The sequence below is a fragment of the Marmota monax genome, unplaced genomic scaffold (assembly GCF_021218885.2).
Source record: "Marmota monax isolate L192 unplaced genomic scaffold, Marmota_monax_Labrador192_F-V1.1 WCK01_AAM20220418_F8-fsc00029, whole genome shotgun sequence".
NCBI lineage: Eukaryota > Metazoa > Chordata > Mammalia > Rodentia > Sciuridae > Marmota > Marmota monax.
In genome coordinates this window covers 7,138,409-7,152,794 of record NW_026693024.1, presented here as the reverse complement: position 1 = coordinate 7,152,794, position 14,386 = coordinate 7,138,409, and the positions used below count along the sequence as shown (strand labels likewise).

Genomic DNA, 14,386 nt, shown 5'->3' with positions numbered 1-14,386 from the left:
TCGCACGCACTCCGGGCTCTGAGACGACTTTTGCAGCAGCCCTGACGGCCCCTCAGGTCCTCGTTAACCACTCCCACAGCTCCGGAGGCTGTTCCTTACCTACTTCCAGGCCAGCTGGTCTCCATAAGCAACTTGTGCAGCTGATTCTTAGTAGATACTTTGCTCTCAATTCAAACTTGTTAATGTTTGAAAACTTGCAGCTCATCTTCTAAACATCTTCCATTCAGATCTAAAATAATTCATCCATTCATTCAACTAAGAGATAAAACTTAAGAATCTTTTTTTTTTTTTTTTTGAGTTTTGAGTTTTCTTATCCTTCTTCATGCATCTTGTCGGAAATTCCTTTAAAAATAGCCCGGATCCAACCATTTCCCTGATCACCGTCCTTACCCTCTGAGCTCTACACTGCTCTGAGCTCTCTGAAGTTGCCTCCTAATTCACCTCCCTGTCCCTGCTCTTATCCTTCTCCTATCTATTCTCCACAAAGCAGCCAGAATTATCCTTTAAAATGTAAATTCAAAGTTGTCCCTCTCCTGCCCTGAATCTTCCAGTGGAAGATTCCTAGCAGCCTGACAATTAAATTGAATACGAAGCTTCCAGAGTTTCTGTGTGATCCTGTCCTTTGCTTTCCTGACACCCCACCCCTTGCTAATTTCCCTCCAGCCCTCTTGATCTTCTTTCTCTTCTGGAAGCATCCAGACATGCTCTTGAGTTTTTACCCACAGTGTCCTTTTGCCTAGGAGAGGGACACTCTCCCTTTGTCCTCTCCTCCTATGGCGGAGGACAAATTTGCATGTCCTGTTCCCTCACTGCATTCAGGTCTCTGCTTTGGTCACCTTTTCAAAGAGGTCTTCAGTCTCCCCAATCCTACCTGCCCTGATTTTCTCCACCTGCCCTGCCTTGGTGTTTATTTTCACCTTTCTAAAATAGAAGCATCAGGAAGGTAGAATCTGTTGTATTCTCACTGCTGAGAGCATATTCGGTGTCTAGCAAATTGTTGTTCTTTCATTGTTGAACGATACGATCAAGCAAACGAGCTGCTAGAATAGCATTGCAGAGAGGTGCTCAAGTGCTGGCAGTTCTGCTGGGGGGAAAGGCATGTGTACAAAACACAAGAGAGCACACACAGGGGCCTGGCACAGTCCCCAGCATCTACAGGCTGAGGACAGGGCCAGCACAGGGATGGTTAATTGGTGATTGTGCCAGGAAGGTCCCCTGGCCCAGCTGGGCACCCGCTGCCTCCATATGCTCCTGACTAAGCAACATCCTCTCTGCAGATCATTCAGTGAGGTTATCTCCACTTGGGAAAAAATGGACAAACCAAAGTCAACTCTGTCCTGGGTCCTGAAAATAAAACAGCAAGTCCATCCTCGGCAGAGGTCTCAGCTTCTGCCAGCTGTGCAGATGCGTTTATATTCTGTAGGTGGAAGTTTGCAGAGAGAACCCTCAAGCCTGAGAGGCCTCAGCCCACCTTTGCTGAGCTCCTGGGCCTCTGAGAAATGACAGAAGCTACGTGGGAAGTGCTTGTGTCTGATGGATAGGCAAGGGTGTTGCATCGGGAAAGAATATCAGATTTCGTGTCAAGATGCCGAATTTGACATGAGCATTACCCCCTCCATCAATAGAGGTAGAACTAGATGATCATTAAGACCCTTCTCCATTTAAAATAGGGAGAATAAATAACCCTGAAACCTGAAGAGTTTCCATAAGTAACTCTAACGACCAGTCTTTGAAGAAAGTATTATGTAACCTAGGTTCAGAAAGATTCAGTAACTCAACCAAATTCACACAGCTCAAGTTCAGTATTCCTTGCAGGATACCCTTGAGTTTAACAATGAATGTCCCTACTATATAGAGTCACTTGGTTGTGGTGGAGCCTATCACTGGTTTTTGTTTGTTTCTTTGTTTTTCTTTCTTAAAAGCCCCTCGGTGATTCTCCTATAAAGAACCATTACACTAGTGGCCAAAACTGAAAATAAAGCTTATCGATATCACTTGGAAAGAGGACTTTCCCTCCACCTCCTACCCCCAACATACGTATACAGAATCCATCCCATCTATGTGTTTCCCATTTTCTCTCTACAAGGGACAGGGTTGTTGGGCTGGACTGGGATTTTAGCCTCAATTAACTTCTTAACCCCTGCTCAAGGGGAGCCCAGGATTTGCCACCTTGATATTTAACCTTGTCTCTCTAGAAAGCCATGAGCTGCTGTGAGGGCTGTTATTAAAAGGCTATTTGTTGAGATAGTGGCAGGTGGAGGAGGAGCCCCCTGGGCATGCATGGCCCCCTCCAGAGGGAATGCCAAAGTTCTCAGGCAACTCACTTAAAGTTTCCTTAATTTATTTCTGAAAATGACAAATATTCCTTAGATGGGTTCTCTGTCCCTTCCTGTCCTGATGCTTGATTGCATATTTGAGCCTTTTATTTATGTGGCTAGCACCTTGAGTTCTGCTGAGGACTGGGGTCACCATCAATTACCCTCAGAAATCTGAGTCTCAAGTGTGGAAACACCAAAGCACCAAGCATGGTAGTATTCAGGGCTCTATGGGGTCATGTGGAGGAGGAAGTCGGCTATGAAGGCCAGGTACATGGGCCATGAGCCAGCCCCAGGTGAAGGCCAAGGGGATGGGCCATGGGACAGCCTGGGATAAAGGTTAAGATGATATACTAGGAGTTGGCTGAGGACTTACACTTCTCCACTCTCTCCAAGCCACAGTCACTTTGCCTGAGCTTTCTGAGTTTTAGCAATCTCATATCTAAAGTACGGATAATGATGTACACCTCACAGAATTGTTGTGTTTCAAGATATCCTTGAAACATTGTGGATATTCAGTAAATGTTGGCTACATCCTTCCCTAATAGAGACCAGACTTCATGAAAATTCACAACATTTTGTGGGAACATGGAGAAAATTTGATCTCCGTAACCTCAATTTTAAAAGTTAGGAATACAACATCTTGTTTCCCCAGTACCTAATAATGGCCATTCCATTTTTACTCAATTTTGAGATTTTTCAAGTCATATTCACATAGATCTGATCTCACTGTGGCCTCAGAGCTTCTATAAGGTTGGCAGAACAAGTGTAGTTAATTTTCATGTTATAGAAGCAGGAACTGAAGTTCGTAGAGGTTAACATGACCTTCTCAAATGAATGCACCCAGGATCAGAGCTTCTGGTAGCTAACCCAGTGTCTCTCTCAAGACCTTCCTCCCAGGTGCTGCACCTGCCAATCCCTCTGACTATCTCAGTCTTCCTTCCCTCCACTCTTTACTTCTCAAACTCCTAAGCATCCTACACATTTCAACTTGGTTGCTACTTTCTAGCCAACCCCCTTTCTCTGCCACCATCCCAGGAACTCCCAAGTATCTTATCTTCCTAAGGTACTTATTATACTGAAATGCAGGAGTTCATTAAAATTGCCCAATGCATCTTTTAAAAATATAATAGACTTAGAATCCCACCCAAGACCTTAACCAAGCATTTCCTAAATTTTTTTTAAAGTTATCCAGGGGATCTTCATGCATGGAATCTCCCTTACTACTGTGTAAGCCCTATTTGGAGGGACCAAATCTATTCGGTTCATTATGAGGACTCTGGCACTTTGAACAATATCTGAGAATACTATTAAATAATGCATACTTATCAATAACATGTGCTGAGTGTGAGCTCTATGTCAGGCACCATGATAAATAGTTTGCATGCATTTATTTCAGTTAATACTGCCGGCCATCAAGAAGGAACTATTATTACCCTACTTAAAGAGAAGGGAAATGAGGCTGAGACAGGGACTTGGAAAACATATAGAAAATACATCATGAATATGTATTTTCATGTTTCCTACCTGCTACTATGCTAATCAAGGAAACACCCAAGAAAAGTATTATAAAAAATGCAATAACAGTCTCTGGGAGAATCAATTTTCAAGCACAGATTTAGAACCTTGGAGGAGTTTGGGCATCATGTATTACCGTCTCAAGATAACTACTTCCAAGTAGCACATTTTGCTTGCCGAACCACCAAAAAAATTCCTTGAACTTCTCTTGGATGGTCTAGTCTTATCCTTCTACTAAAATACTTTTGGCTGCAAGTTACAAAATTAATATGGCCCAAACAGTTGGAGATTTGCTTTTCTCATTTAAGAGACCCTGCAGCAGGCAATTCCAAGGGTGGTTTAGCCACTGAATTGCATCACCAAGCCCGCAGACCCTCTCCTTGTTCTATTCTGCCAGCTTCTGATTGGCAGTGGTGTTTCTCTTTACTGTCCTGAGGTGGTTGTGGCAGCTTCAAACATCACTTTGCATGGAAATATCTGAAAGCAGGAAGAGAAAGACAGACTCTCCCATGTACCTCTCTCTCCTTTTGCAAAGGAGGAATTCTTTCTGGGAAGACACCTGGCAGACCTCTTCTCCTAGAAGGAGGTCACACCCTCTACCAGCTTAAAAGAGGTAAAAGAAGGCAAGAAATGGACATAAAATCCTTCTGGCTGTCTCATAGGAGGCTGCATTTACCAATATGAAAATGGGAAAAGGAGATGGTTGCTGCTTAGCCAACTGATAGCCCCAGCCCCAGATAGCCTTCATTTAAAATACTCATGAGTACTCAAATGCAGATTCTCCCTTCAAAATGATCTTACAATGAATGTGGTCCTAGGAATCCAGTGCTGTTGAAAAAAGGGACGATGCGACCCTAGGGATCTGTAGATGTCCACCCCCATGGAAAGTTAAAGATTTTGGTGACAAGGACATTTCGATTTTGCCTTTTAAAAAATACAGACATAATATTTGTACATCTTCATGTGGTACATGTGGTAATTTGATACATGTATACAACGTGTAATAAATCAGGGCATAATTTCCACCTCTTCAACCATTAATTATTTTTGTGTTGGGAATGTTTTACTCTTCTAAAGTCTTCTTAAAATATATTCTAAATTGTTTTAATCAATAATTACCTGACTGTGATAGATAGACAGAGAGAGAGAACAAATTCCTCATCTCTTTTTGTTGGTGTTCTGTATTGAAATACTTTCCATTCTTTCCCAATCTTTAGGAATCACTCTTTCACTCCTTTCTTCCACAAGATTGATTTTTTAGTTTCCACAAAGGATAGCATGTAGGATTTGTCTTTCTGCGTCTGGTTTATTTCAACTAAAATAATGACCTCCAGTCCCATCTGTGTTGCTGCAAACGATAGGTTTTTGATTGTTGCAATGTCTGAATACTATGGCATTGTCTATACACCACATTTTCTTTATCCATTCATCTACTCATAGGCACCCAGGTTGATTCCATATTTCAGCTATTGTGAGCAGCGCTTTGATTGGCAACAAGGTCCTGTGATAATGACGAATTCTCTCCTCTCCTGTTTCCAGGTCAACAGTGATCTTATTTACATCACAGCTAAAAAAGACGGCACTCACGTGGTAGAAACCTTGGATACCACCCACATTGGAAAACTAATTGTAACCAAACAACTTGAAGGAGACGGCATACAGGATATTACTGATACCTACAAATTCCAAGAAGGTAATTTACCACAATTAAATGATTTTTTTTAAAGTTTTGCTCCAATCCCTACAACATACAGTCACTGTCACCCTGAAATTTGTTTTAGAAAATGCACTGGCATTTGAAGCATTTGGAAGTCAAAATTCTCATGAGTGAAAGACACATCACAGCTTCAGTTCTCCATTGTAGTTTTATTTGGTTGCTTGCTTTGGGCAGAATTCTCCTTCCCTTGGCTTGTGAAATGAGTTGGTTCAAAGTTGTATGTATTTAAACAGAATATAGAATATGTTCTTGTTGACAAGGACCTTCATTTTAAATAATCCTTTTAGAACACACAGTATAACTAATATAATCTTATCTTTAGTCCAATAATAGAAATTTAAATAACTGCTTCACATTTGTTTAGTACTTTACAAATTATTTTTAATACATTGTTCCACTGAATTGTCATAGAAACCCCATGATGGAGGTAATGTAATATTAATAGGTTAGTAATGTCTCACTAATTCAGGCCAATTATGTTGAAGGCCAGTTTCAATTATAAAATAATGTTATAGTGGGTTTTTTTGTTAACTTTTATTGTACAGAATACTCCAAATGACACTATTGAGTTCAATTTCATCTAAATCAATACTGAGTGTCTCCACAATTGGTTTGGTGTGAGGCCTCCTAGCAGAGAACAGGACATAGTTTCTGTCCCCAGGCAAGAGATAGGATTATTATTCAGAGAACAAAGAAGATGGATACTTGATCCAACCAGGAGATGCAGAAAAAAGTGAAGGTCAGGAAGAGAGGTCACAGACCTCAGCTAAAGAAAACTGGACAGAGCTTCCAGGCAATAGGAACATAGTCCAGTATGTTTGGGGTCCTGCAGGCCTTAACAATGCATCATGCTCAGACGCCCAGTGACCAAAGACAAAGCTTCCCAAGGTCAATCAGGGCCAGAAGGTGAGGATGTTGAGTGTCTTAATGGGAAATGTGGAATATATTTTGCAAATGATTCACCTCCAGATATTCTTGAACGCGGCATTTAATTTGGTGAATGGATAAAAAAATGATAAGTAATTAGCATATACCTAAATATTTATTGGTATTCCTGAAGTGCTAAGGAGTGCAGGAATTGTTTAAAATATTTTAGACAGTCTCCTTGCTCTATTTACAAAAGCAATTTGCACTATAAAGAAAAAGCTTGCTGAATTAAAAATGAGGGTGCCTCACGTTAGAAATTCAGAATTTTTGTCATTTGAACTAGTGAATTTTTACTGCATTTCTGAAAAGGTTGCTTCTCTCCTTCATTTGGTTATCATCCATGGCATGACATAGATAAAAAGGGTTCTTTTTCCTTTTCCCTGAAAGAAAAGTTTTTTTTTTTTTAAAAAAAAAAAAAAAGCACGATAAAGCAAAACAAACAAGCAATGCCCTCTTATTATAGAATTACAAACAAAAATATTTAGAAAGGGAAAAAAAAAATTCCGTAGAAAATGTGAAAGAAACTAGCTGCAATGTTCTCTCATTAGATGTTCCTGCATTCATCTGTTCAACAGCTTGCACTTAACCATCTGCTGCGTTGCAAGTACTGTCTGGGGTGGGGGCATGCACGGTCCTGCCTTCCTCTCCAGCTGCAGAAAAAAACAGAATCAAGCACTGGCCAGGCTAGGTGAGAATTGCTCTGGCACAGGACAGACAGATGCTGCCCCCAACCCAGACTCGGGTCAGGGAGGGCCTTGTGGTCCTCACCATACATATTACTTCTGCTGTACTTACAGGGGCTGTCATCGTTTTCCAAGTAGATTTGAAGGAGCAATTCATTTATTCCCATCTTGGGGCCCCCCAGAAGGGGTGCTGTGATTTATCCACCTGTTTAATCACACTGAATCAGCACCTCCTGTGTGCCAGCGCACTGGGCACAGAGCAGTGATCACAGCACTGATGCTGAAGAATAGATGGGAAATGGCGGGGAGCACTGGGGTGCGAGTTCTCCAGGAAAAGTCAGGGAGACAGAGAATACAGTGTGGACTTTCTTACTCTGAAAGAATGAAAGGTGAGCTCATGAGCTCAGAGCAGTCAGCAAGCCACACAAACAGATGTCTTCTCCAAAACAGGCAGCAGAACACAACTGCCATTAACTGTCAGGCTCATCAGTGACAGGTGACAGTGAAGGCCAAATCAGGAAGGGGACAGCATCCGATGCCAGGAGAGGAAAGATCAAAAGTATTCCAGGAAAGAGAATTTGGGGGATTGGTTAGACAAAGACCAAAATAAATAAAATGCACCAAATGTCTGTAAGGAAGACTTCTGAGGTCCTGGCCTCCAGAATTGGGCAAGAAAACCAGGATCAGGGCGAGGTCAGTGTGTGTTCTGATCCAACTGGAAGACCTCCTACATCCACATACATAGTTGTAAGAGACCACCCCCCCCACCACCATGCTGCTTCTGGGCTGGAATTTGATTCCAGGTGAATAATTAGTCTCTTAATCAAGGCTGGCATCTACATTTCAAACTCAAATTTTGGAAAGGATGGCGTGGAGTGCTATTTTGAGAAGGATGCTGAGAATCCCTCTGAACGGTGAGGAGAGTGATGGATTATTGATGTCTGCCATGGGCAGATAGTAAAGGGCTGGCTGTGTGCGCGCCACTCTGATCCTCATAGCGAATCCCTCATATAATTTCTCTGCATCCACAAGCACTGAGTGTGGATACTAAAGCAAGTTGAGTAAAAACATAGAAAAGAACTTCTGACCAGACTTAGGGATCAATCCTTTTAATTAAATAAATTGCAGGAAGATCATTTTTTTCACTTTGACAAATGAAAGCTTAATATCAATTTTATGACCTTTTTTTCAAAATATAAGATTCAGCAACTATAAAGCATTGAAAACCAGAATTCGGAAAGCTTACACTGTGATGATCTGTCTTCTTTTATGATGGTGTCTCCACCCCAGTCCTTCTTTACTCCATTAATTATGACCCCTCTGTCACATATTTTCATCTCCCCTGCTCTAGTTTTTCCTTTCAATTAGCATTGCAGTGTTTGCTACATTAATTAAAAAAAATTTAGCAGGACGTGATGGCGCACACCTGTAATCCCAGTGGCTTGGGAGGCTGAGGCAGGAGGACTTCGAGTTCAAAGCCAGCCTCAGCAATTTAGTGACGCCCTAAGCAACTTAGTGAGACCCTGTCTCTAAATATTAAAAAATGGCTGGGGATGTGGCTCAGTGGTTAAGTGCCCCTGGGTTCAATCCCTGGTACCAAAAAAAAAAAATCACAAAACCCTTTTCAACATGGTATTCCACACCAAATGTGCCTCGTTGTGTCTTTGCATTGTGTTTTCATCTTGAAACAGCTGCCTGAATGTACATCCTGTCTTCTTCCTTTCCCATTCCTTCTTTGCCCACTGGCACCCTGATTTCTGCTCCCAGCATACCCTGGAAGCTCTTCTTCCCAAGTTTGTGCCATGATAATTTCTTCCAAGAAAAATAACAGCTCTAGCTTCCCCACCTCATCGTCCCCTTCCCTCAGTTTAACCCCTGCCTTGCTGCCCAAGGGATATTACCTGACATTTAAGCCAGAGCCTGTGATAGCACTGCTCAAAAGCCCTCGCTGTCTTCCCGTTGCATTCAGAGCTTTGCAATCACAAGGTCTCTCTTTGGTTGATTCTCTCCCCTCACTACACCTCCTGGCAATGCCCCACCGACATCAGACACAGCACCAGGCACACTGCTGCCAGTTCCTCCAGCAGCCCAAGCTCCTGCTCACCCCCATGCCTCTGCTTACTGTGTTGAAAGACCCCCTCCCCAAAGGCTCCCTGCCCCCAGGCAGGTCGAGGGTCTCTCCTTCATGTCCCCAGACATTCCATCAACATCTGCCCCAGCATCTGTGATGTGCGTGTCTACACTGCGATTGTTCTCCACTGGTCGCTTCCGTGCCCATGAGGGCTGTGTTTCCATCATGCCTCGTACTTTGCCTGCGACATCATGGAGGTTATCACAGCACAAAATGACCACCCGAATGGTCACCAAAACAGCACTTTCCAGATGGGATTAATTGCATGTAAAATGATTTAAACTGGACTATTTAAATTTATTATGAAGATGGAAGCCTTCATAATAATTTTAAATAGTCCAGTTTAAATCTCTGGCTGAAAGCAGCTTGTGTCTGCAAACCTAGATCCTTCAGCCAGGAGGCCCCAGGTCCTGGGGACTCAGAGGCACATAAGACAGACCCTGTCCCTGGAGCTAGGACTCAGCAGAGGAGGTGATGTCATACAGAGGCAAGGGCTCTGATGAGGAAAAGGGAAAAAAAATACATGTGTTAGAGAGAGATGAGAGGGCTAGGGTTTGGGCACACATTGCACAGAGCAGGGAGGGGCTCAAGCAGCTGACATTGGAGCTAAGACCAGGACCTGAGAAGAGGCTTCATCCAACATAAAAAGATGGCATTACTTCCTAGTTAACAGGAAGATGTTTTGACCTTGCTCCTGAAGGCTACAGAGGAATCTCAGAAAATACAATCTCTCTTTAAATAACCTCTCGTATCACTACAAGATTGCCCGTGGCCCTGAATTTTGTAAGACACCAGAGCACAGAGGATAACTGCCGAGAAACAGGAATTACTCTGTCAGGCTCTGGGAAACCTCAAAATTCTCTCCTGCTGGGCCCGTCCTTCCTGTAATAGCCCAGTTGGCCTCTGCCTGGCAGTGCCCTGCTCTCAGGGGCAGGTGCTTCCCCAGAAGGAGGCCCAAGGGTCCACCAGCCAGGACATCTCTCTGGTTGCTCGCAGCTCCACACAAGCTTTTCTCCTCCCCTTCCCCTCCCACAGCCAGCTCAGCTTCTGTCCCCAAAGGCAGCACCTCTCTCCTCTCGTTCCCTCTGCTGGAATTTGCCTCCTGCCTCTTACCTAAATGCATATTTGGCCCCCATCCAAAGTGCTGATCATTACTGCCCTCTTGCTCACGGACCCGTCTGCCAGATGATGTCCGCTAAAATATCTCACAGCACTTTCTGCTGCCCTGGCCCCACTGCCTGCTTCCCTTCATTATCTTCCTCCTATTGATCCGTCAACATGTGCTGTAGCCAGTGCTTGTCCTAGACCAACCCTTTCTGGCACATTCTTGCAGTCTTGACAATCGGGGAAATTGTTCACACACACACACACACACACACATCCACGTTTGCACAAAACACCTGCTGGCATTTCCTCTGTCCTTCCAGAGGGTCTTCCATTCATTATGCATCTACTCCCTGTGATCCACCTAACCACTCTACGATGAAGCTGTCCTGATTTTGCAGATGTGGCAATGGATGACATTACAGTGCCTCGCTGGTGGAGTTGTTGGATGAGATGGTGCCCAGGCATCTATCCCAACGCCTGACACATAATTAGCACTTAATAGGAGTTATGATTAATTGGCCTCTTCACCATCGTTGCATTCAATTATTCACTAGTTAAAGTAGAAGAAAATATCTTAAAATTAACATAATTATAAAAACCAGCATTCTTTATTTAAAGTGTCTTTTTGTTCCTATTAGCCATTGTGGTGACTGGTTTTTACAAGTCAAGGAATTTGCCTTCATCTCTTCATCTCTGTCCTCCATGATGCATGAGGATATCAGAAGCACCAAGCTCATTTCTGAAGCCAAATTTCATGTAAAACTCTGTGGGGACAGTTAGCCTGGAGTCAGGCTAATGGGAGTTTTCCTCTTCCAAAGAAACCCTTTCTCCATCTCCCCTGCCCTCATCTCCAACCCAACCACCTCAATAACTCTGCAAGACACTTCCTCAAAACAGCATCCACATCTCAAACTGCACTAGAACTTTGGTGCACCCCCACAAATCAATTGACAGCCCTTTACAAACAGATCAGAACACAAGAGATATTTGTGTTCAGGAAAATTGAACAGGTCTCCTTTCTGGAGTGTTTTTCTTTATTTTTTTTCATTGTTTAATCGGTGCATTATAGTTGTACACAGTGGCGAGGTTTGTTGTTACATATTTGTACATGAACACAGTATAGCAGTATAATTTGGCCCATGTCATTTCCCATTATTTCTTCTTTTCCTCCCCTCCTCCTACCTCCTGGTCCCTTTTCTTTACTCTACCGATCTCCCTTTGTTTTTTATGTGATCTCCTCACCCTTTCTTTTCCTGTTTCCTCTCTAATTTGACCTTCTGAATTTGGCTTATTTCGCTTAACATAATGGTCTCTAGCTCCATCCATTTTCCTGCAAATGACACGATTTCATTTTTCTTTATGGCTGAATAAAACTCCACTGTGTGTGTATCTACCACTTTCTGTATCCATTCGTCTGTTGGACACCTAGGCTGGTTCCAGTTTAGCTATTGTGAATGGTGCTGCTGTAAACATGGGTGTGCATGGGGATTCAAGCAGTGGCATTACTGCTTCTCAGCAAAGTAGGTGAGACAGGAACTTCTGTAGGGATTTTTATCTCAGAGCCTCTGATAGGCTACGGAAGGCTGTGAACCTTTAGCTATCTCTAGACGACTCAGGGTTATTCCAGCGGATCTAACCCAGAAACAGGGAAGACTAGTTAGCATCTTGCCAGATCCCTATGTCCTAGGGTGGCCATGATTTGGGAAAACTTTCTGCATTCTGCCAACAGCCAACTGACCACCTTAGAAGGTGGAGAAGGGTGGGGCAGGAGCCCTCCAGAGTCAACACAGAAAGGAACAATTAGAAAAGGCCAGATTGGGAAGAGAAGGAAGAGGGGCTTGTATGTGGGAGAAGGAACATCCAGGAGCCAGAGAAATCTTATATTGCAGGAGGCAGGACAGAAAGAGACAACTATTTCCAAAATCCTTGCTTAGTGGACTCCAGATTCCAGCTCTATGGCTAGGACTCAGGGCAGGAAAGAAATTGACACCACAGTTTGAGAAGAGTTCAATTTTTATTTAATGTTACCTGCTGCACCCTGGACTAATGGCCCTGGAGAAACAACCTTAGGAGCAACACCTTTAGTAACCTTCTTTCCAGACAGACCATGGCATGGCCACCTACTCAACCAGCAGCCGGGCAGGTCACTGCCTCTCCAAGAACCTCATTTTGCAGTATTTATTACAAAAATAAGCACCAGGGAAGTGGTGGACCTTCCCAGGCAGCCAACCAGGGCAGCGCGGTGTGTTTATGCAGATAACCTTCTCTTTGGTGGATTGTATTTTTTTTCCCCATCATTATCTCTGGGTCTTTTCTAGGTCAAGAGGAAGAGCGGCTGGCCCTAGAGACAGCACTCATGTATGGAGCTAAGAAGGCCCTCAACACAGAGGGCGTGGTCAAATCGAGATCAGACGTGGACATGGACTTTGAGGTGGAAAATGCCGTGCTGGGAAAGGACTTCAAGATCACCATCACCTTCCGGAACAACAGCTCCAACCGTTACAGCATCTCTGCCTATCTCTCGGGCAACATCACCTTCTACACCGGGGTCTCCAAGACGGAATTCAAGAAGGAGACATTCGACGTGGTGCTGGACCCCTTATCCTGTAAGCTAACCAGGGTGTGCTTCTCTCAGAACCTGGTATCTGGCTCTCTGTCCCAATGACTGACAACACCCACTCAGAGCTGTCTGTCAAATTCAAGTTCTCCCCAGAGCTCAGGAACGTGAATCACACAGGCAGAATTCTCCTATCCTAGAAATCCTCAGTTTTCATCTTTCTATTTTACACATAGAAGTGAACACTGAAATATTCAAAGCCAAGAACCCCGTGAGTCATGAGAATTAAAAGTAACCTCACTTCTGGCTACTCAAAGTGTGGTCCCGGCACCAGCAGACCAGCTGTGTCAGCATGCCCAGGAGCCCCTTAGCCATGCAGAATCTCAGGACCCACCCAAGATTCCTGAATCAGAATTTGCATTATACTAAAATCCCATTCCAAGGGGATTGCACTGGACAAGAAACTGGGAAAGGTGTCCAAATGACCCATCTCTGGAAATAGGGCACTTATTGATATCTCTCTCCTGAGATAGGAAAGGCTTTGGGGGCTGCCCGGCAGGAAGGAATGGTGTGTTTTGCTTTACTAACAAGAAGGAAGAGAGATATAACCTCTGCGTAGAGGCTGTTTCTTAAAATTGATTAGCGTGACGTCTAGGGAGAGACCCCATCATGAGTGGAAGCTGGAGGCAGAACATTCCATCCAGGAGCCGTGCAGGGCCTCAGGCTCTCTGCCGTCTCTCACGGGGCTTCCTTCCCAGCCTTTGCAGCCTCCCTTGCACACACATTTTTATCACTATAAATATTCAGAGTATTTTAAGCAGAGTGGGATCAACATGCGTTAGCTTGCATCCGGGATTACAGTTATGGCTGGTCTCATTTTTCCTGGGGTTGCTGGTATCAGTGGCCACACAACTGGCAAAATGACTCAGCCCGAAGGAACTGGTCTCCGGGCAGAGCACGTGGAGTTGGAGGAGACTGGGAAGGACCTGACAGGTTAGGGTACCGGATTTCTGTTGAAGGAAAAATGAAAAAGGAAATAAAAGGTATGCACACCGTTTTATAAAGCAGAGGCGAGTAAGATTGATGTGCACCCCCCCGGGTGACACACATGTCTTAATTGTTCTCAGAGTTTCTAGATCTGATGACTCTCCCTGCCCACAGTTCCCTTTTTGCTTATCCACCACGGTATGACATAGCTAGCATGCCAAACACCACACCACTTGGATCCTCCAGTCACTGGAATTGCGAGCCAGATAAACTCTTTTCTTTATAAAATACCCAAGCTCAAGTATTTTGTTAGCGCAACAGAAAATAGATTAAATCAGGAGTAAAAAAATGGTGGATACAGGACATATAAGAACTCTGTTTCCAGTGAGCTGAAGAGCCAGTGGAGGGTTTCTGAGATGCTCTAACAGGTTTTGAAAGCTCGTT

At 43.8% G+C, this 14,386-nt stretch overlaps 1 protein-coding gene across 1 annotated transcript in view; it reads left to right on the top strand.

Annotated features, from left to right (window-relative positions):
* Positions 1-14,386, top strand: part of F13a1 (coagulation factor XIII A chain) — a 164,088-nt gene that overhangs the window by 123,422 nt on the left and 26,280 nt on the right. Inside the window, exons 11-12 of the mRNA XM_046453537.2 lie at positions 5,373-5,526; positions 12,717-13,004. Of these exons, the coding sequence (XP_046309493.1) occupies positions 5,373-5,526; positions 12,717-13,004 (442 nt within the window). The remainder of the gene's footprint in view (positions 1-5,372; positions 5,527-12,716; positions 13,005-14,386) is intronic.